General features: G+C 37.8%; 1 protein-coding gene across 14 annotated transcripts in view; it reads left to right on the top strand.

The window, feature by feature from the left end:
• EDEM3 (ER degradation enhancing alpha-mannosidase like protein 3) overlaps positions 1-19,887 on the top strand; it is a 64,187-nt gene extending 44,300 nt beyond the window's left edge. For 2 of the 14 annotated variants that reach the window (XM_023640701.2, XM_070267868.1), the window contains 8 exons: positions 609-774; positions 1,039-1,193; positions 2,098-2,254; positions 4,491-4,682; positions 6,091-6,256; positions 7,939-8,124; positions 9,386-9,433; positions 15,977-19,887. In XM_023640701.2, coding sequence (XP_023496469.1) covers positions 609-774; positions 1,039-1,193; positions 2,098-2,254; positions 4,491-4,682; positions 6,091-6,256; positions 7,939-8,124; positions 9,386-9,433; positions 15,977-16,386 — 1,480 coding nt within the window. In that variant the 3' untranslated portion in view covers positions 16,387-19,887. The remainder of the gene's footprint in view (positions 1-608; positions 775-1,038; positions 1,194-2,097; positions 2,255-4,490; positions 4,683-6,090; positions 6,257-7,938; positions 8,125-9,385; positions 9,434-15,976) is intronic. The other 12 variants (XM_070267865.1, XM_070267873.1, XM_023640703.2 and 9 more) reach the window with 7 other exon arrangements.
• The last annotated feature ends 4,406 nt before the right edge of the window (positions 19,888-24,293 follow it).

Raw genomic sequence — 24,293 nt, 5'->3', positions numbered from 1 at the left:
TGTTTATTAAAACATTTTAACATTAAATCATTTATAAAGTCACATATATTTTTATCCTCTTTATTTCTCCATGTTCCCTTCTTGGCAGGTATTTAAATATTTACAAAGTTAAAATCATAGTCCATGTGATTTTGTGTTGTATTTTTTTCATGTAACTTTTGTAAATGATTTCCTTTACCTTTAAAGCCTTCTTGTTTATCACTTAAATGGCTGCATAATAAACTCCGTCAAAATTGTATTACTTTATCCAGTTCAATTAATGTTAGTTAAAGATTCTTCTATGGTTCTCAGTAGTGAAGTTCGCCTGCATTACCTCCCTGCTCTTGGTTCTCTGTAGAAGAAATGGAAAACCCGCCCTTGTTGGAAGGCCAATAGGAAAATCTTATCTGCAGTGTTGACAAAATTTAGTGCACCCTCTGATCTTTTTCATTTCCTTGGAATATGCTTGGAGTCAAGGTTATTACCACCAGGGGATAGATACATTCTGTAGTTCTTTGCACATATAAATTGGTGTAGACAGGTTTATTGACCTTGACTCTATGGCTCTCAGATAGTTGGCATTTGGATATTTTTATGTTCTTAGATTTATTTGTGACCTTTTGTTTTAGAATGGATTCTTTCTTCTTGGCTGAAATGTTTAAATATCTGTACCTGTTATTTGCCGATAAAGAAGACATTATTTTTGACATAGAGGATTACATCTTTACAACAGAGGCTCATCTGTTACCTCTTTGGCTTTCCACTACAAATCAAAGCATGTCTAAGAAGAACACAGTAGGTTATGTTTTTGAATTAAATGTCTTATTTTCTTTTTCACTTCTATGTGTTTGTTTTATTTTTCTGAGTGAAAGGTAATCCATGACTAGAATTCAATAAATATAGTGTGGTAGGAGGAAACATACACTTGATGTTTTCTTATTTTGTTTTCTTTTATTGCATTCCATATATACTTACATTTCATTTAGTGTTTCCTTTAAGCAAATTATAATGTTAAATAAAATAATAATTTTATTTACATAACATTTCTTTATGTTGTAGACTTCAGAATATACAGAACTGGATGACAGTAATTTTGACTGGACTTGCCCAAATACTCAGATTCTCTTCCCTAATGACCCATTGTATGCTCAGAGCATTCGGGAACCCTTGAAAAATGTGGTGGATAAGAGCTGTCCCAGAGGCATCATCAGAGTGTGAGATTCTTATTTTATTTTTAATATCAAAGTTAATTCTTGGTAAATGACAACATAAGGAACATATAACAGCCAAGAAGACATTCACTTAGACGAAAAGTATTGCATATGTAGTTATCACTGATTAAAATAAAAATTACTAGTTGGTAAAGTTAGAAAGCAAAGTTTATTCTGCAATAATGTCTTTATTATTATGGAGATCTTCTATGTGTCTTTTGTTTAATGAACTGAGTCATACTAGTCAATGGACAGCATATAATCATTTAACTTTTGTAGCTCATTTTACGCAGAATAGTTTCATCAAATATTTCCATGTCTTATATGTGTAGAAAATATTTTCCTCTTACCCAGTTTCTTTGTAGTAAAAATAGAGGTTTTTGTTTTGTTTGATTTTATTTTTTGATCAGGTACTTATTCTTGGTTGTTAAGTAAAATTTTTTGCCTTAATGAGTTCATTTTCTTCCAAATAGTTACATTAGAAAGCCCACTTCTAGGAAATTAAAAAAGTATATTTTTTAAGTAAATATCCACTGATATAAGTATTGTTTTGCTTTTAAAATTCTGAGAAAAATCTATTTTTCAAGGAAGAAATCGATAGTAACGAATCCCTAAGTAAACCTGTTCTGTACTTTCAAATGGTTATAATGTTGTTGACTAATACTGATTTATAGATAATATACATGGTTTTGTAACTGTAAAATATTATATTTAAGCTCTAAATAGAAAGCTATGCCACTTATTAATAACCTAAGTTGTATGTAGACAGATAAGTATTTCTAATTATTTCATTTTCGCCAGTTCTAAAACTGGCAATTTTGCAAACATCTAACATTATTTTTATTTGCCTTATGTTTTCCCCAGTTCTGGTTTGTAGTTTTTAAGCCTTGCCTATAATTACTTTTAGCAGAGAGGAGAGTTTCAGGAGTGGAGCTAAACCCCCTCTGAGAGCCAGAGATTTCATGGCCACCAACCCTGAGCATTTAGAAATCTTGAAGAAGATGGGGGTGAGTTTGATTCACCTCAAAGATGGGAGAGTCCAGTTGGTTCAACACGCAATCCAAGTAAGACATTGCTATACTAATTAGATACCATCTCTGCCCTTTTGGTCTCATTAGCTTTAATAAGATAACGACATTTGGCTTTTTAAAAACTTCTCATGTTTGGGGGCTGGCCCAGGGGCACAGCGGTTAAGTTCCCACGTTCCGTTTTGGCAGCCCAGGGTTTGCCGGTTCAGATCCTGAGTGTGGACCTGCGAATTGCTTGTCAAGCCATGCGGTAGTAGGCATCCCACATAAAATAAAGGAAGATGGGCACGGATGTTAACTCAGGGCCAGTCTTCCTCAGCAAAAAGAGGAGGATTGGCAGCAGAAGTTAGCTCAGGGCTAATCTCCCCCCCCCCCAAAATATATATATATATACTTTTCATGTTTGGTTTAAAGTTGGAAAATCAGAATTTTAGGATTTAGAAGTATCTTGGAAAACCACCTAATTCAACCCCTTCATAGTATAAATCAATTCAATCACAAATCGGTTGGGTAGTTTGCTGAAGTTAATATAGTCTAATATAAGACTCAACTCAAAGTATTCTGTTTTTCAGTCCCTTGTCTTTCCATTATTTTGATTAAAACATAATCTTAAAAGCTAATTCTTTTTAATATTTATATCTCTATGTTCTATATTATTTCAGGTTCCAAAGAGCGACTGAATCTAAGTAGTTCATTTATTATAGAAATCAAAATTTGCATTTATTGGTATCTGTCTAGGAAAGGTGACATGCCCTTTTGGGAAATTTTTTTTAATTTTTGCTTTAAAAGTGTTCATAGCATAAGGCCTTTAAATTATTCACCTTATTACTACATTAATTCTGAGAAAACTACAGTTTGCTAAATAATTTCAACCTAAAACCTTATTCAGCTATCCCTTAATCTCAAATTCAATCTTCCCACAACCTCACCTTCCCTTCAGATTTCTGTCTCATCTCTCTTCTTGCCACATCCATGCTTCCTTAAACAATATTCTGCCTGCTTCCTTATGTTTAACTCCCCATCACTCCCAGTAGTGGGAGTGGTGTCTCTAATGACATTGCTTTCACTTAGGCCACCAGCGATATAATTGCTACCCAGTGGCCTCTTAATCTTTATATGATTGTACTTTTCTGTAACTGTTGACTGACCCCTTTTTAGAACATGTCCCTTTCTTGGCTTCCAGGGCATTCCAGCAACATACATCTTTCCACTTCTCTGTTCATTGTTTTATACGTTCCCTTGTGACTCTCCTTTCTTGTCACAATCGCTCAGTGTAGGCACTGCCAAAGGATCTGTATCATGCTCTTTTCTCTCCAAACTCTTCTCCAGCAGTCTCATCTATTGCTAGAAGCTCAGCTATCATCTTTTGTACACATGGTTTCTTAGATAGACATATGTAACCCTGATTCCTAACTTTACTCTTAAACCCAACTGTAATCTGCTTGTCATACATTTCTGCATCTTAGTCTCAATCTGCCCAAACCGGAATTAATTCTCTCTTTAGTCCATCTCTCTTCCTTTTTGTTCTCCATCTCAGTTAAACACTATCTTCAATCTCTCTCTACCCTCTAACTCTGACCAACTCCCATTGACTTTTTCTGTAAAGTGTCAAGAATCCATCTTTTTTCTATTGTAGTCGGGCATTCTTCAGCTTTTGGTCTGTTAAGACTCAGTTCAAATGTCAGTCTCAATTTTTCCCAGATCCACACTGGCAAAATCGATCATTCCGTCGCGTGTGCTCCAGGTCTCCTTTCCCACTTGAGAAATTTGATCACGGCTAATTTCACATGTCTCTCTCCTCCCGATGCAAACTTCTTGAGTAAAAGACTGTCTCCCCAGTACCTGGTCAAGTGCTGGGACATAATAGGTGCCTGATGTTATGTTTTGAGTTAAACCTGGTTGGTCGTTCATAATTTCAAAGAAGGGAAGTATGGGTCACATATGAGATTTATTTCTTAAAAGGGAAACAGTGGAGAAAACAAACAAAGTGAGTGTTTGTGCATTTGGTGGAAGTCCAATTCTCGGTTTGTATCAACAGTGGTTTATAGAGCAGTGAAAGAGACGTTAATAAAAGTTACAGATGTTATTTTCAGAAAATATTTCCAGAAGTAATACTTTTGAGGACGAGTGAGACCATAAATACTTGGTAGGGACCCAAACTGAAAGTAGAAATTTTAGAGTAGAAGACTATATAGTGCAATAGTATGTAAGAAATCAAAAAAGTTGAAAGTTTCCCGAAAGAAAGGATAAAATTAACTTGTTTGTTTCCTAGGCTGCCAGTTCAATTGACGCTGAAGATGGGTTGAGGTTCATGCAGGAGATGATCGAACTGTCAAGTCAGCAACAGAAAGAACAGCAGCTGCCTCCGCGAGCTGTGCAAATTGTCTCCCACCCGTTTTTTGGCAGGGTAGTATTGACTGCTGGGCCAGCCCAGTTTGGGCTAGATCTGTCTAAACATAAAGAGGTGTGTGCGCTTAAAATATCTTTGTTGAAACTGAATTTAAAATATTGTTTAAATATTATCTAGTTTCTTAGTCTCTTTTCTAATTTTAGTAGTTTTAATTTATTTAAAAAACATAAATATTCCATCTCCCAGATTTAAATGGATTAAAGTTAGAAGCATATCCTGAAAATTTTTTCGTAATTTGTAGATAATAGGCTTATAGAATTTTACTTCAAATATTATTCAGATACTGTCCAATTCTTAGTCTCTTCTCTAATTTATTACCTTTAATTTATCGAAAAATGATTTTCAGACTTTAACAACTACTAGGACCTTTATTTGATCAAAAATCTAACTCAGAGGCTTAATGCAGAGAAACAGCTGAAAGCCGAGATCCAGCCTAGGTGGCTGGAGAGCATCCGACGCTGAGGTTGGTCCCACTGAGCAGACTTGGAAGACCACTGAGCTAGTCCATCCTCTTAGTTAGAATATAGGAAACAGACCTATGCAGTTGAACAGGAGAGCATCCGAGGCTGAGGTTGGTCCCACTGAGCAGACTTGGAAGACCACTGAGCTAGTCCATCGTCTTAGTTAGAATAACAGTTCACAGGTTCATCTAAGTCATCAGTTGCAGAGCTTGGTTCAGAACCAAGTATCCCGATAACCTAGAGTCAATGCTCTTTTAACTCTGTTGCCTCTAATTTAGACTTTTTCTAGTGTGTATTTTAAAGCTATGTAGGTTTATAGATTGATTCATCCATTCACAACTATTTATTAAGTGCCTGCTATATTCTAGACACTATTTTAGGTGTTTGCTATCTGTCGGTTCACAAAACCGATTAAGATCGATGCACTCATGGAGTTTACATTCTGAGAGAGAAAGGGATATTAAAACATCTTTAAAATCAGTTCTCTAGTGGATTTAATTTTCCTAGGAAGAACAACTTCTTGCATATTCTTGTAGACTAAATCCAATTTTTTCCTCTTTCAAAAATCTTTCTGGGTACCAATGATAGTTAAAAATGGTTCCCAGCTGTTTGAAGTGTGGGTCTGGCTATCTAGTGAACCTACCCACAGGTTCTAACTTTACCACTTACTAACACTGGTCTTTGAGAAAATTATGCACCCTGAGCCTCAGTTTCCTCATATGTAAAATGGAAATATTATCTGTATTATTTCACTGAGTCGTTATAAAGATCAGATTTAGTAATTTATGTAAAAATTCTCTATAGCCTGCAAAGCACAGTAGCAACATTGGTTGGGTACTATGATATATAAAATGTTCAAAAGAAAAATTTATGCTAAAAATATATTCGATATCCTTAGAAAAGAAATGAGTTCTACTTAAAGCTCTAGATACTGAATTTTAATGACTAGACAGTGATTTGTGAAGATAAAAGAATATTGAAGCAACTTTTATTTCTGACAGACAAGAGGATTTGTTGCAAGCAGTAAACCATACAATGGTTGTTCCGAGCTCACTAACCCTGAGGCAGTGATGGGGAAAATTGCTCTGATACAAAGGGGACAGTGCATGTTTGCAGAGAAGGCACGCAATATCCAGAATGCTGGAGCCATTGGTGGCATTGTTATTGGTAAGTAATCCTCTGCATCATTGTGTTGACTAGGAAGAGAGAATTTTTAGGATTTTTCCTTTTGTTTTCCAAAGTTTTATCAAGGAGTTTGTTGTATTATTTTTACTGCACTAAACAACATAATGGATAGGTAATTCAGTGACTCTCTTAATAATTTCTATGTATTTCATATCTTTTTGGAAAGTCTAGATTTGCATTTCTGTATATTAATGCCAGTGTGAGTTTTAGGGGTCAAGTGTGAAGCTGAAGTGGGGGTGAGTGGTAAAAACACCCAGTACCGTGGATAAGAAAATATAGAGGAAAGAAACTTTCTTGTGTTGTAACTTCTTTCCTCTAACTTTTCTTTCCGATGAAGCATTTTGTTTGGTTTTTACTGGCTTTAATTGTATATAAATGAGCAAATTAGGACTTAGTTGTTTTGTATTGTGAGTACTAGAAGTACAAATTATCTTAGAAATCATTTGGCTGCAAGAGACAATAATTTATTTAAGCTGGTTTAAGAAGGGAGGTTTGTTTGCTATGTGGAAATAGATTATTTTCATTGAACCCAAGGGCAAGAAAAGCAACTGAATGTTCTAAGGAAGTAGACGTGGGAACTGAAAATCGCTAGGAACCATGATAGCTAGCATCTTTCACATCTCTCTGTCTCTGGCTCTGGGTCCTCCTAGACTCTCTTCTCTGCATCTCTTTGCAATTCTGCTTCGTTCTCCAGCTTCTCACCAGCCTGCTCCCTCTTTGCTTGTCAGTTCCAAAATGGCCATTCTAAAATTGCAGCCTCAGCCGTGAATCTGTCACTTAACTGGACCACTACCCACTGCTAACTGGCACAGTCTTTCTGTGTGCCACTTCCAGCTCCCCCAGGGAGACTGAGGGTCAGGCAGCCATCTTTTGTCTAATCATTTGTCTTAGTTATTGCTGAGAGAGTGGGTCCTCCGTGGTATTCTCCACTTGGAGGGTCTGTCAGAGCAAGCTCTCTGAGAAGGGACAGGCAGGCTCGCCAGGGAGACTGGAGTGTGAGATTAGTGGTGGACATGACTGGCATTGCCGGTAAAACAGTATTTAGCAGTCCTGCTACTATTATTTAACCAGTGTAAAATAACAATAGTGTTTAATTCAACTTATAGAGCAGAAACCACTATAGTCATAATTATTCTTTGTGAACAGTACATAAAAATGAACTATCTATTTGTAGTGTGGTAGAACAATATAATGCCATTAGAAGAAATCTTAAAACATTAAAATTTCATTCACAGCTCCATCATTATAATCCAAGTCTTTGAATTTTTTCACTTCTAGGCTTTTTCATAAACATATGAAATTTTTACAGTCGTAATCATAGAATTCTGTGTTCTACTTTTTTCATGTAATAATAATATTCTGTTTTTCTGTGTGTTCCATCAAGTAGTTCTTTATAATTTACTTATAATAGTTTAGAGTTGTTCACAGTTATAAATAGCACCCCAGTAAACTTCTTTGGGCATGGATCATTTGGCTTCTTTTGAATTATGTCCTCAAGACAAATTTCTAGGAGTAGAATTAGTGGGCCCAAAATGTATATTTGTTTTTATGGGTCTTGATGCATAAAATTAATGCTGCCAACAGGTAAAAAGCAGTAAAGATTGGTAGATAGAGCTTTTTAATGGATGAATGTTTTTCTGTTCGCTGTACCATTTTCTGACTAGATGACAATGAGGGGAGCAGCAGTGATACAGCCCCTCTGTTCCAGATGGCAGGCGACGGAAAGGACACAGATGACATCAAGATCCCCATGCTCTTCTTATTCAGCAAAGAGGGAAGTATCATATTGGATGCCATCCGGGAGTATGAGGAGGTAGAAGTGCTCCTTTCTGACAAGGCGAAAGATCGAGGTAAGGGTAAAAAATAATTTGTTTTTATGCAGCTTCGCATTAATTTTACTAGCTTCATAATAAAAATGAGTTACACAATTTAGTTTTGGTTCACTGGGAAAATAAGGAAAATTTTTAGAAGATGGTTTCAAAATTTTCTTTTGGAAATAAGAGTAGTAATGCTTTTATTTTGCTTTGTTTGCTGAGTTAGGATATTTTTAGAATTATATTTTTATATGTAAGTTACCGTTTTTACTATGATTCTGCCCAGTGATAAAAATACAAGAGATTACACTGAGAGAAATTTTAACATCACAGATGTTCACCATTCAATTTCACTGATACTACCTCCTATATTTCTTTTATAAAGAATAAAGAGAGATTGTATAGAATGGTATTGTATACAGTTGGGATTCACCAGGCCACCTATAATCAAATGACCACTGTCTTGGTGAAGACAATAGAAATCTCGCAGCTTTTCTCCACTGCGATCTAAGTTTATCACATACGTATTTATAAATTTCAAGAATTACAAATGGCTGATGGCTGAAGAACAAGATAACATGCCTTAATTTATGAGAGTGTATAGTCCTCTCTCGGCCAAAATGTTTGTTAGTAATTTGAAAGCTCTTTGAAATCCAAATTGCTGTATAAATGCAAGGTCTTATTAGAGTTCTTTTAGTTTCACACCAAGGGATAGGGGAGAGAGGAGGGAATGTGAACCGTCGGACGTAGCCTGTGATCCTGCTGATGGTAGTAGTCCTCCTAATCCACTGGAGACACCTGTCGAGAGAGCTGTCCTCCCCCGTCCCGCTGAAATGGATAAAGCTGTGTAATTTGTACAGGGTGATTGAATCCCCTGGGTTGTTTCTTTGAGAGATATGTAGGAAGCTGTATATATTCAGTATAGCTTGCAGGCGGAACAGTAAAAAAAAAAAAAAGTTTAGCAACAATCTAGTGCAAGCCAAATCAGTGTTTGGTCTTCTTGTATTGCTTTTTTCTTTGAGATTCTTTCAAATAACTATTTAAGAGCAATGGAGTGAGTAAAATGTGTGTGTATAAGGATGTATAGATGGAAACAGAACAGAGTAGAAAGGATTTCTAATCTTCTTAAATCCTCCTATATACCTGATTTTTTTTCGGAGCCCTTTTTCTACAGCCAGATCTTTCTTCCTACATGTATGCCTTTAGGCACACCAAACGCAGGCAAATTATTATTCCATATAACTCTTTAATGCCTTTGCTTTTTCCCCCCCATTCTGTGCTACCATTGGGATTTCAGCAGCAATATTAAAAGGTAAAATGATTCCAAGCTACATTATTAATAGTAGTAAGTATCTTGCATTAATAAGCTTTAAATTATATATATGTTATGTGTGTATGTGTATATATCCATATATAAACACACATGTGCATACACATATATATGTATATATAATTTTGTTTCAGTGGAAACCATGATAATATCTGGTTTAATATAGTAAGATTTTCTTGTCTAGTCAGCTGTCCCATGATAATAATTCTTTATTGATCCTGTCGTAACAAATCCTATGAATTAAATATCCCATGTAACAGATGAATTCACTAGTCCATGTCCATGCAAGAGTCACTCTAACAAAGACGTTGTTGTTTTGGCATGTATCACTTTTGATCACTTTTTATTTGAATACGATGTAAAATATTTAAAATATCAATTTGTTTTAAAAACTCGTATGTGTGTAGGGGTACATGGGGTTAGGACTATGAGATTATGGTAAAGCATGTGCTTCCCATTCATGGTCTAGTGGTTAAGCTTTGCTGCTCTCACTGCCGCAGCCCAGGTTCATTTCCTGGTCAGGGAACCGCACCACCCGTCTGTCAGTTGACATACTGTGGCGGCTGCATGTTGCTGTGGAGCTGAAAGCTGTGCCACCGCTATTTCAAATACCAGCTGGGTCACCCCTGGGGGACAGGTTTCAGCGGAGCTTCCAGACTAAGACAGACTAGGAGGAAGGATCTGGCCACTCACTTCCGAAAAATTGGCCATAAAAACGTATGAATAGCAGCAGAGCATTGTCTGATGTAGTGCAGGAGGTGAGAGGATGGTGTGAAAAGACCGGGCAGGGTTCTGCTCTGCTGTCCACAGGGTCGCTCAGAGTCAGAACTGACTCAGTGGCACTAAGGACAACAACATTGTTGTTGTCTCATACCAGAGAAAGGATATGAGAAAAGATAAATTCTACTACTAAACCCAGAAAAAGATCATATCCCCTTAAGGACTTGCACTAAAAGGGCTTTATTTAAATTATATATTTTTAAAAGTTTTGATAGCCTATAAATTTATTGAACTGATTTATTAAAGAGTGATCTTTTGGCAAAAAGTCTTGAAAAACTCCCCTTTTTGTGTAGCTCTTTCAAGAACTGTACAGCTATGTTAAGTAAATCAGCAACAAGTTATGGTATGTGTTACTATTTATCAGTGTAACAGAAATCAATGATAATAGTTTTATTAAGTCAGCTACTTTATTCACTTAGGAAAATATCCTTAGAAGTTAATGTCTGCAGAGGTTATCATTAATTTGTCCTTGGCTGTTACTGTATGCACCAGTGTTTCTCTTCTGCATCAGAATCAGCTGACGTACTTGTTAAAAGTGTAGATTCCTGAGTCCTACTCCAGAATATTGAATCAGACTCTCTGAAGCATCAGAATCTGAAATCTTAAACAAGCATCCCAGGTAACTGATCAGCTGCACTTTGAGAAAGACAGAACAAGACCCAGGCAGCTCTTTTTAACTCCCAGCTATGTATCTGGCCATATTGTACCATCGAGGGTCCCAGGTAGGATTGTATAGGCACACCAGATAATGGCATCCTTAAAATCTGATCAATAAAATGTCCTTCAGATTGCCCTTTCTAAAAATCTCATTCCACAAATGCATATTTCCCTTATAATCAGAAAATTTTGATTGAGCAATTCTTCCTACATATTAATACAGAAAATAGAAGCCTAGAACCAGCCCCCACTTCCACTCCCACCTCCTTATTCTGATGGTAATTCCCAGCCATTGATGTAGAAATTTCTGTGACAGTCCTATCTGCTAGCAAAAATGTTCAGATGTCGTATTACGCATTCTTCTTCAGACATAAAGCTTCAGTAATTTATCAAGTGGAAACACTGCTTCCTCAGGTCAAACCAGTCAGCTTCTAAAAGTTAAGTTATCCACAGAAGTTTTAATATCATGTCGCTCGTGTGTCCCCATCTTTCCAAAATTTTGAGAGTTTATAAAGGTACTGAATAATAATGCCAACCCTGTGCCCACAAGCAAAAGACACTGTGTTGTTACCTTTAGATCCAGATTGAAACAGTTTACAATTAAGAATCAGTTTCCTTTTCTCATTAGTATTTCTCAAGGGAAAAAAATCACATTTTAAAGTTTCAATACAGTATCGTGCTTGCAATTTACAGTGTAGGCCTGTAGTGCCTTGAGAGCTATAGACAGATCTTTTCAGGACTCCTGTATTTGTGTCTATCTGGTAAAGAAGCGGAGAAAATGAGGGGAAGAAAGGAAAGGTCCCCTGATTTGAACCGCTCAAGATTTGTCTGGCAGTGTTCCTTTTCCCCAGCCTGTCCCCACTGAACTTGAGCGCGGTGAATCCGTCCTGAAGTTGAACTGTAGAACTTAGGTTGCCTTTGGAAGGGATTCGATTCTGAGGAGGAAAGTCTAGTGTGCCTGCAGATGGCCGCTTTGCTGGGAAGGGAGCATCTGAAACATTCTAACTGCAGAATTGATACCTCCCACCCCCTCTCCAGCATGGCATGTTTTCTCAGGTGTTTTTGCATTTACACATCTCTTCCCTGTTTCTGGAAATGCCTTACCAATCTCTATCCCCACTCCCATGGCCTTTTTCCTTTTTGAGAATATTTAGCTATCCTAAATACCAGTTTAGATGCCACCTTCTTTAGAAATTTTCCCTTACTCTCATAGGTAAAATTTGAGGGTGTCTTTGTAACATAGTTCTACTTTGACATTTATATCACATTATACTTCTTTTCTTGCTTCTCATCTTTGTATTCCTTGGTTTCAGTAAATGATGGTTGTACAATGAATGATTGTAGAACATCTAGTCTCTAAGTCTTTGCCAAAGTTCCCTTGTCCTTTTATTATTAAAACTTAATAATTTTCTTTTCTTTGTATCTTGATATTTTCTCCATCCTTTTTTTTTTTTTTTTTTTTTTTTTGCTTCCTGTGTTTCCGATACACCATTCCTGGAGTTAATGATGTAGTTACTATGCTCTTAGGGCTATGATACTGCATACTGGTGCCGAGAGGCACCTTAGAATGAAGATGTGTGTAGCATGTGGCGGACACTAACTCCGTCCTTTTTGATACTTCAACTGCCGTTTTTACCTTCTTGATTGGAGCTCTTTGCTATAAATCAAATATTCCTATATATTTGATCTGTTTCTAAACTTGCTCTTCTCTTTTACTAATCTATTTCTTTATTTCTGTGCTATGCTACTGATAAAACAGTTTGTTCTTTTGAATAAGTTTTAATGCCTGATAAGGCAACTCTTTTCTTGCTAATTCTTTTCAGAATTTCTTGACTTCTCTTTGACATACATTCTTCCATAGAAATTTAAAAATAATTCTCTCTGGTCCCAAGAGAAAACAAAGGGACGTAGCAATGGGATTCATTTTGGAGTTGTATAATTGCATGCCTTACATATAAATAGGAAAATTTTGTTAAATATTAAGACTTTCCATCCAGGAATATTGTTTTGTGTTTTCTTTTCTTTTTTTTTATTTTCTCCCCAAAGCCCCAGTACATAGTCGTATATCCTAGTTGTAAGGCCTTCTAGTTCTTCTGTGTGGGATGCTGCCACAGCATGGCTTGATGAATGGTGTGTAGGTCCATGCCCAGGATGCAAACCCCAGTGAACCCTGGGCTGCCAAAGCAGAGCGTGCAAACTTAACCACTCAGCCACAGGGCCAGCCCCAATTTTATGGTTTCATTAAGACTTTATAGTATTAAGTATTATGGGCCTTGTACCTTTCATAATAAATTTAATTCTATGTTTTTTGGCTTTTATTTTTCTTATGAAAAGGAAACTTAATTTTATTTCTAACCAGTTATTGTTGCTACAGAGGGGTTTTGGTACTTGCCTATTTATCTTATTTTTACCCTCCTTATCAAATTCTCTTATCCTAATAGTGTTTTTAAAAACTGAGTTGCTTTGAGTTTAAATATACAAGAAAATCTGAAAAAAGAATTTGATCTTTCCTTTTCCTCTATTTACCTTGACTATTCTGCTTTCTTATTCTATTGTATTAGCTAGGTTTCCAAAATAATATAGTATAAAATGTAATCCTAGGGTAATTTTTTGCCAAAAGCACCATCTTTATTATTAGATGAAACAGCCCCGCACCCTTTCCTATCCTTCTAAACTAGGTTAATACAATCTAGAAAGAAGCTTGTAGGTTTTTCTTTTTGTTCTCCCTGGAGCCCAGGGTAGGCTAGCATAAAGGAATTTTATAAGCAGCCAGCTCCCTACTTTCTCTTCTTTGGGCCCCATCATGGTTTCCCCAATTGTCAAATTAAAATGTGCCTTGGGGCTGGCCTGGTGGTGTACTGGTTAAGTTCCTGTGTTCCGCTTCATCAGCCCAGGTTCTCCAGTTCAGATTCCAGGTACAGACCCACCCACCGCTTATCAAGCCATGCTGTGGCAGGCATCCCACATGTAAAGCAGAGGAAGATGGGTCCGGATGTGAGCTCAGGGTGAATCTTCCTCAAAATAAAAATGTGCCCTTTCCACAGCTTGGAGGGAAGAATGTGTGGGGACTCCCCCTCTCCCTCACTCCCTCCTCCATACACACACTCACCCACTAAAAACTGAAGACTTCCCTGGCCAGATAATCCTGTGTATACACACCCACCTGTACCTTCCTGCATGCCTGCATTTCCTTCAGTTTTCCTGGTTTTATAATAGGTCCATCTTCTCTTCCTTCTTTGACTAACTCTACTGATCTTTTAAATCTCAGCTCAAGTGTCACTTTCTGAAGGGAACTCTTAACTCTTATTCTTTCCTATCCCCATGACACATGTTACAGCTAGAGTTTTCCATTTATTTCGTGTGATTATTTATAAATGTCATTTTCCCCAACGGGACTATAAGATCCATAAGGGCAGGTCTGGTGTGTGTTTTTGCCTCATTTTATCCCTAGCCTCTTGCACAGTGCCTGCCACACAGAGGACACTCAGGAGATGTTGCTGAGTGACTGCACACACGGGGGGGATGCAGCGTGTGGCATCGATGCTATTTAAGACTTCCTCGTAGGAACCTGAAATGAAATGCCTCTAGTGGTTTCCTTGTGTGTTCATTACAAGAGGTTTAACCTACTGTTCAGCCTTCTAGTGGATTTTAGAATGATTATATCTTGTGATTCATAGACCTACAATACTGAAATAGAAATTTTGTAAATAATCTGTTCTTGTCTTTATGAAAATATTTTGTTTAGTCAGTCGCATTAATACCCTTAAATCATCCAAAATTTTGTGTTAGCCGCTTTTTCATGGCTTACTGAGTGGGAATTTTACTTTTCAAAAAAAATAGCAGTGATATGTGCCATTTAAAATTTATTCTATTTAGTATGTTCTCATGTGGAAGCTTTCCTGAATTTAGATATTTAATACATTTGACATACAATACAAATTTATCTACGTTTTAATAGTATTCTTGTTTAGTATATTTCTTGGCATTTACTAATCCCATTGAGGGCAATTAAAAAATTTTTTTTTATTGAAGTAACATTGATTTATAACATGAATTTAAGGTGTACATCAAATTTCGGTTTCTGTGTAGACTACATCTGGTTCACCACCCAAAGACCAGTTACCATCCATCACCACACATGCACCCAGGAGGGCATTTTTATCAGTTATTAGAGCTGTTCCTTTCGGTTTGGAACAACATTTATTTTCTAATGTCGCATTTTGCAAAATGAATATATAGAAAAATGAGATTGCATTATTATAAGGCAATCTTTTACTCTTCACTGTTAATGTTCACTGTTCTGCATTAACTTGATTTTCTTTGATTTTTATTTCTTCATTTTATTGCAAAAAACCAGTATGCTTTGGAAAGTGTGCTATACAGTAGTAGTCACCCCTTTTCTGTGGGGGATACATTCTGAGACCCCCAGTGGATGCCTGAAACCAGATGGGACCAAACCCTATGTAATCTATGTTTTTTCCTATACATACCCATGATAAAGTTTATTTTATAAATTAAGTATTAATAACAATAATTAATAATAAAATAGAGGTTAATGATAATAACTAGTAATAAATCAGAACAATTCTAACAATATATTGTAATAAAAGTTACCATAGATGTTAGTAACCTCAGCATATGACTTTTTTTCTTTCCTTATTAAGTCAAGAACTTTCACCTTTTCACTTAAAGGAAGCACTTTACAGCTTCTCTTTGGCATATCTGAATTGCCTACGTCACTACTCTTGTGCTTTGGGGCAATTGTTAAGTCAGATAAGGGTCACTTGAACACAGCACTGTGATACCAGACAGTGGGTCTGATGACCCAGACGGCTACGAAGTGACTCAGGGGCGGGTAGTGTGTACCGTGTGGCTACGAGGGACAAAGGGGTGGCTCATGTCCTGGGTGGGACAGAGTGAGATTTCATCACACTGCTTAGAGAGGTGTGAAATTTAAAACTTATGAAGTATTTACTTCTGGAATTTTCCATTTAATATTGTCGGGCTGTAGTTGACTGCGGGTAATTGAAACCGTGGAAAGCAAAACTGCAGATAAGGGAACTACTGTAAACTTTTTGAGGAGGAAAGTTGCATGAAGTTTGTTTGCTTTTTCATATACAGATCCTGAAATGGAAAATGAAGAACAACCATCTTCTGAAAATGATTCTCAGAATCAGAGTGCTGAACAGATGACATCAATTTCTCAGGAGATTGATTTGATTGATCAAGAGTCTCTTGAGGAAACTTCTCTAAACTCTCATCCAGAATCACTTTCTCCAGCAGATACAGACAATGCTGCAAGCGTGTCTCCTTCCGAACAGAATTCTAATCCCGCAGAAAACCATGAGACCACAAGTCTTGATGGTGAATGTACAGATTTAGATAACCAACTTCAAGAACAATCAGAAACTGAGGAAGATTCCAGTCCTAATGTTAGCTGGGGTAAAAAGGTCCAGCCTATCGACTCCATATTAGCAGACTGGAATGAAGATATAGAAGCGTTTGAAATGATGGAGAAGGATGAACTATGACTCACTGAAGAGTCCAGTGGTAGGTATTTAAAAAGAAAAGGTAAACTGTGGTTAAGAGACACCTAATGCTAAGCAGGCTCTCTAATGGGAGGTTTTAAGTATGGTGATGAGCAGCCACGTTCTGACTGGGCTAGTTAGTTGTCATAGGAATCTGGAGCATGCTGTGTTAGAATTGACCTTGCTTAAAACTGTCCCATCAAAAATGGAGACCCACAGTCCCCCCTCCAGTGACAGCATTGCCCGCCCTGCAGCGCCTCAGGCCAGGAAGAGGTTACTGGATGTTCCTAGGAACCAGAGTTCAGCAGTCTCTGGATAGACGAGAAACACATTCAGTTAATGGTGGGGTGGGGAATAGGAATTTGTATAGCTTTCCAGTTAAAGGAAGCTCGGCTTTCTTGGTTTCGGGGCTAGAGGCTCTTTTGGGAAAACATATGAGTACTGTGGGCATTCTGGTTATGCTGCCTTCACAAAAACCCTTGAAGTGACCCAAGTGGTCATGAGGCAAATGCGTTCATGGAGAAAACAGTCTTTGCTCATCACTTTCACTTGCTTCGTTGTGTAACAAATGATCAAGATGACTTGATTTTTTTCCCTCTTAACAACGTCCTTTTCGTTTAAACCAAAGGTGAAGCCAATGTACTTTCTCAGTGAGTTCTCAGCATAAAGACTAATCATTGGGACCAGGTAAAAAGGTCACATAATATATTGTGGAAATTGGTTACTTAATGCTTTTGAAAAATGGGGCAAGGAGAAACTATAATATTGTAGTGTGAACTTGCCACTGGGCCTTCCATAAGGAAGCTGTGACTACTCTGACTTGGAACTTAAGGCTATATCCTTGTAGGGTAAATTATAAATCTTTTCCAGTTCATTTCTCTTAGAGGTGATTACCTCTAGCCATCAGCCTTACTCCATCCCATGTTTAGTATGCAATTTGAGCCACAAGGCCCATATCGCCAATAGCTGAATACATTTTGTTCCATTTTTCTATCTTAGGGAGCCATGATAAAACTGTGGTAGTGATCTAAAAATCCTGGGATAACTACTATTTTTTCTCCTTTGGAACTATGGTTTCTGAAGTTGCACCTAAGGAGTCTGTCACATTTTCTGTTGAATCATGGTTATTTTTAAGTTTGCTTTTTTTTTTTTAACAAATATTCCTTCTGATATGGACTTGAAAATTAATCTATGGTAACTTGTGTTAAAAAAACTTACACAGTAGCAACTAACATATAGCCATATAGCTTAATGAGAAATGTTTTTTCTTCTGTTTTTTTTTTGTGGCAGTCTGGTGCTGGCCACATTTAAGTTTTAAAAACTTTATTGTTGTATTGGTAGACAGCCCTGTAGTTGAAATCATGGCTTTATTCATTTTATTTATTTTTTTAAACTTACCTGAATGAGTTCTAAAGGAATATTTGTGAAACTTAATTTCCTTTCTCTTTACCATGACGTTACATAATAACCTTTTCTTAAAACACAGTTGAGGTACTGATGAACTTAAACTGTATATGAAGCTGTTAGAAGAACAGCTATGCTGTATTGTAGTTATGTATATTCATGTACAGTATGTCTTAGATCCCAGGTAAACATATTCTTTTATAAGGGGATAAATAGCTGCTTTCAAAAATTCCAGCTAAACTTAACTGGGTCAGTGAGTAATAAATCTAATAGAGAATTCACTTTAGGGGGAAAAAGAGTAGTATACAAAATCTTTATTGGCCCTCAATTAAACCTGACTCCAAAATGGCTGTTTTTAGTCTCCCTGCATGTGAAATTTGGTGTGAGAAGATAGAACTATAATACGTACAGTATACAGAAGGATAGACATAGAGCTTTGTTCATCTTAATTGCAAAGCTGCCAAAATAGCTGAAGCTTAATGACTTGACTTGCCTTGATTTATAGGACTGGGGCATGGAGAAAAGGAGCAGATGTTCCTCTAAAACTTTGATTACAGAAGCCTTATGTACATTGATTTGATTTTGTTATTTGTTGTCTAAAACTAACTTTTCTAAGTTATCAAAATGACAGTTTTTTTTCCAGCAAAGGTCTTGCGGCATATGAGGAAAGCCAGCTTACTGCCGCTCTCCCTGCCTTGGCCATTAGGGGGAGCTGTGGCCATTCATTGAGGTCTAGGAGGAAAGTAGTTCACTTGTTTAGAGAAGTGAATCCTTAAAAGAAGAAAGAAAGAAACGTAGCAAATTATACTTAGCCCCCAGAAGGAATTATACTTGATTTTTCCCCGGTTAAGAAGAGAAGGTATAATGTTCAGCTTCAGAACTCCAACATTGTAATTGACGCTACATTCTTATTTGACATACTGCCACGAAGTTGTTTTTGAGTTCATTAAAAGATTCCAACAGCATTAGGGTTTTTTTATGTTTTGTTTCTAAATACTTTTTATAGACGTTTTATTTACTTCCTAAAGATTCAGGGGATTGTATGAGACCCTGAATTTTAGAAACATCTGGTCTACCTCAGTTAAATGTTGACTGCATAGAAATAGAGCTGAAGTGATCACCACAGCCATAAAATTGTTTGAGTAAGAAGGATTTATACAATGTTTACAAACCTGGAATCAAGTAAGGATTTTCTCTGAAAGTTAAAAGATATTAGAGTAAGTATTCAATTCAGGTATTTTCAAGTTTTAAAACTTAACTTGTTTACCTACTAAGAATAGCTATAGTTTTTTCTGGTTAGGAGAGTCCATTGAAACAATATCCCCTAACTTGCAATACTTTTCCCATCAAGGTTTAGGTGTGAAAGAATTGTAATTTACCGGGTATGTTTGGATGGGATATTTGGTTGGGTAGGTTTTCTTTTTCCTTTTTAACTTTTAATAGGCTTCCCAGAAGAAGACAATTATTGTTTCAGAACAAATTATATTTTGACATTCTACTTTTCCCTTTTTCTTCACAGTATTAGAGTAAAATAAAAAATTGTGCACTCTCTGATTTTAACTTCTCTAATATAATTACTCTCTTGAGAACTTTTTAATTTAAATTACCCCCACACAGCCCTTTTTATAGTAAAACCAGCATTTGTTCTCTCACCAAACCCCATGCCAAATTCATCATAAAGAAAGCTCAGCATAAGTAGTTCAGTAGATGTTACAATCTTAGAGGGGGTGGGTTTAGTAAATATTCCAACCGGTCGTTTTATGCACAAGGCTTCAGTCAGAACATAGAAAAAAAAAAAAACATTCTGTGAATGAAATATTGTATGTTCAGATTTTATAAAAGACATTTTTAAAAGCCCAATTTACAGCCGTATATTTTCTTATGATGTAATTTATGAAAAAGATGTCTGTACTAACAGGTGCTGTAACACTACTGTTGTTGGATTTTATTGTTTGGTGATAAATGTCTACAATATTTCTAAGGGAAACTATGTACTGTGATGTAAAAGTCTGGGCAAAATGTATATAATCCTTGTATATAATTGTGTATTTGATTATAATTACTGATTGTAAAGATTTAATAAAATATGTAAATATTCTAGTCTAGTTTGAATTTGAATTTTTAGCATCACCTTGCATATCTTTATACCTTGATGTGTTGTAAAATTTTTCCACCACTCTGTCTTCCCTTTAGTTTTCATTTTGCCTCAAGGGAGTAAATTTGGGGGACATCTTAAGGCATGGACACACAAACATACATGGAGCAGTTCCACAGCTCAGCCAGTGCCGAGGGCCCTCAGAGTGCAGTTAGAGTTAGTAATTCAGTGTCAGTATTGGTAACGAGTTTGTTTTGAGTTTACTTATATTTAATAAAATCAGTTGTCCTTTCAATATTGTCATCAAAAGTAACACTAACCTCTCCCGTTAGTTTCAGTGAGGCCATTTCCTTTCAGCAGCCACTTTCAGATGCTCTGATGCTCTGCTTTTCATCTGTACTGTTCCAGGGCTTCTGAGCACAGAGATCTTGAAAGACCTAACAATAATCGCTATTGCTTGTTGATAATTGCTTTCTTTAAAGATGAGCAAACTGAGACTTGAACATGTTCTAAGCATCTTACTCAAAGTCCCACGGTTGGTGACTGGGCAGTGGAAGGGGAGCCCTGGTCTATTTCCAGAGCTCACGCTCCTTCCAGTGTGCCACCCTCTCCTCTCCGTCCTCCTCAGCCCTCCTCCCACCCCCATTTCAGTTTCTGTTCACCTTTTATTCAGGCACTACCTTCCTTCCCAACCTCTTTCTCCTGAGTCTGAAGTTTAGAGATTTAGAGATTCTCAGCTTCTCTGGGTATTAATTCTGGTCTCAGGATGTCTCCATTCTTCTAAGACAATGCACCACTATTTCAGGAAGAGTTAAAAGATCTAGTAACATCTCTTGCAAGATTTCAAAGGGGAGGTTGCTTTTCTTTTCTGGGTAAAGCAAACTTAAGAGGTCTGTCTACTGAGAGAAGGTAAGTAATTTAAGGGTTAATCAAGAATAATGTCAGCATCTGCCTGCTAGTAAGGCTTATACTTCTCAAAGCTTTGCTCTCGAGTTGCCCTAGTAAGCCTGGAGGTCTATGGTTTCAAACATTAGCGCTCTTCAATGAAGTAGTAAATGGGAGGCCACTGATAGACCCTTGGGAATTCTCTGAATCCATAAAAGAATGCACTTGTCATCCCAGATGACAGTGGGAGAAATGCTTACATTTAGAAGTCCCATCCTTAAATTTAGAAGTGTTATATAGCACATTTCTGCCCTCAGTTCAGTCTCGGTCATGCTGTCTAAGAAATAGCAGCAGCAGGTAGTGTTGAAAAAATATTCTGGATGTCATAGTAGGATGGGATTTCTTAAAAATATTGAAAACCTCCCTCATGTGGCTGAGGAGAGAACCAAAGTCCCTAAATAGACTAGTCAAAGATAGAGGAACTTAACACCGAGGGACTGGCCGCTACCCTCCCCGCCGCCATCACCACCCTGGTGATGGCACGTCTTACATGTGAACTCCTGTCTATCTCACCTGAACCTCTAAGAAAAGCCCTTGGCCTTAGAGCCCAAGAGGCAATCTGACAAACCCCACAAACTAGCTTATTTTATCCTCCCTTTTTCCACTTTCTCGTCCAGCTTCCTCCATTTGTCGAGAAGAGGAAGTTCTCATCCGTCCAAGATAGCTGCTACCTTTAGAAGGGCTCATCTGTTTGTTCAGCTACTCTCCTGCCTCACCTGGGGTATTACCTAATTGATTCCAGCCCCAATTTTTTATTGCATAGATAAAAACATTTTTAAAGCCCTGTGATCTTGATCTTTAATCATTACTTCCTATTCTTTCAACTCAATTTTGTCCACTCACTTGGATAATTCTTCAGGACCTTCAATCCATTGATCCTTCTAGTTTCTCAGAATCCGTCACCCTTCCTCATGGACTCACTTCCCAACTTACCCACTGTTAACTTTTCTTCCTCTGTTGAATAACTTGGCAAAACTTTAAATCTTATTAAATCCAACTACCACTGATCTTGCACCTAAACTTAAACAGCTGATGGAACTGGAAGAAATCACACTGTCACTGGCTGATTGGCCTCACTTTAAATCATGAGCACAAATCTCAAATGAGATTTAATGCTTCCCCAAATTCCAACCACATTTCTCTGGCTAATTTACTTTCCCACTCTGAGACAACAGTTTCACACCATCTTTCTTTTCAAATATTCCATACTCCTCCCCTGTCACTCACCTGATGACCTCACCATATGAAATGTTTCATTGAAATAGATGCAGATGACAATGACGTCAACTTCCACCAACCTACCTGCCTGCTGAATCCACATGATTTGAACTTGCATTTATTATGATAGAAATTTCCCTGCACATATCCCAGAGCAATCCTCCACATTTTCTACCTTGATATTAGAAACCTGGAACCCCCAGACTCAAACCAGATGGACTGAAAAATGGCAGAATCGGGCTGTTAGACTCTACCACAAAAATGAAGGAGTTCTGACCCCTCCCTTACTAACTACTCCCTCCCATGTGCATGTTCTAACCTTGGAGGGGGCATCCAATTCTCTCAATAACTGGGAGTTGTAGAAATAAATACTGGGTACCATCCATACACAGGGATGCCTTATCAAGACCAAGTAATCTAGGTCTCCCTCAAACCTATAATACCTGCTGACATAGCTTCCTTTCAGAGAAATTAGGCAATAAAATATTCACCAAAATTCTATGTAACAAGCTCTTTTCTTTGCATTTTTTATGTTTGCATTTATTTTTGTTTTATTTCTGCTGTTAGTAGAAGTATAAGTTGCTGCAATCTTTCTAGAAATCAATTCAACAGTACACATCAAAGCCTTAAAATGGCTTATTTCCTTTTAACTCAGTCATCTATTACTAGGAATCCAAGGAAATAATTAGAGGGACAGCCCCAGATTTCCATTCTAATATTGTGAATAAGAGTAAAAATTTGGATATAATCCAAATGTCTATGGGGTAATGGTTAAGAGAAGTATGGCAGATCAATAAAAATGCATTCATTAAAATGATGTTTATAAAAAGTTTTTAATATCTAACAGCATGCTCTTAATTCAGGTTAATTGAGCAAAGATTTACTGCCCTTCCTAATCACCATGCACTGAACTAAGATCTGGGAATGCAGTGATGTTCAACATAGTTCCAGATTTGTTCTCATGGATTTTCCAGTCAAATCCAGAAGACAGACATTGAACAAGTAATTACAAACGTGATGAGGGTTTTGAAAGGGGACAATGCTGATACTACGGGAGCATATAACATGGGGACCTAGCCTGGTGTGGGCCAAGGAAAGCTTGTCTGAGGAGTGAAATGTAAACTGAGGTCTCAAGTAAGAGGAGGTGAGACAGAAGGAACAACTAGTCCAAAGGCTTTGTGTAATGGGCTGAACTTTGTCCCCCAAAATACGTAGGTTGAAGTTCCAAGCCCCTAATACCTCAGCCTGTGACTGTACTTGGAGACAGAGTCTTTAAAAAGGTGATTAAGGTCAAATGAGGTAATTGAGGTGGGCCCTAATCCAGTATGACTTGTGTCCTTGTAAAATGAGATTAGGACACAGACATGCACAGAAGAAAGACCATGTGAAGACATGAAGAAGATGGCCATCTCTAAGCCAAGAAGAGAGGCTTCACAAGAAATCAACCCTGTGAACACCTTGATCTCAGACTTCTAGCCTCCGGAATTATGAGAAAATAAGTTTCTGTTGTTAAGCCAACCTTTCCGTGGAGTTTTGTTACAGCAGCACTAGAACACTAATTCTCCCCTGAGACAAGAGAGGGCGTGGTATGTTGATGAAATTGAAAGGAGCCCAGCATGGCCAGAAAGGAGAATATGGGGAGAAAGGCTGGAGTTGGGCTTGGAGAAGGCTGAAGATGGACACCGAGGATTTGGGATGCTTTGGCTCCAAAGATGAGGATTGTGGGGAGGATGCGGAGCAAAATGGCAGGGTGAGCTGACCCGGGACTCTCTCACCTCCAAAGTACAACAAAGGACTGAAAAAAACTCCTGAATTTCAGCTAATGAACCTAATGCCAGGACTCAAAGACCTACACTATCAAAAGACAGAGGAAGGAACCCCTGTTGCCTGCCTCGGAGGAGCTGGAACGGGATAGGAGAGAACATCGCTCCATCCCCTAGAAACCGGGTCCGGGAAGGAGCGGGGGAGGGGCTGCGGGACCAGGGGATCGTCTAGGACTCCCGCCGCCGGTTCAGGGGAAACCCGCTGACGGGGGAAAGCTCCCATGCGCGGGGACCCCATAAATGCAGGCCTCGGGAGACCAGAGAACAGAACTGATCGAATCCAGATCGGTGCGCGAGAGAAACCGCCCCCGCCCCCGCCCCCACCCCCACCCCGGCAAAGCGCACTGGGCACCGCCATCTTGCCCGAAGGAGGAGAGCTCAGAACGTGCGGCACTCGACCCCCATCTAGTGGCGACAGGCTGTAA

This window comes from Equus caballus, chromosome 5, assembly GCF_041296265.1.
Source record: "Equus caballus isolate H_3958 breed thoroughbred chromosome 5, TB-T2T, whole genome shotgun sequence".
NCBI classification, from domain to species: Eukaryota; Metazoa; Chordata; class Mammalia; order Perissodactyla; family Equidae; genus Equus; species Equus caballus.
The sequence above is the reverse complement of the archived record's forward strand: the minus strand, read 5'-3'. Positions and strand labels throughout refer to the sequence as shown.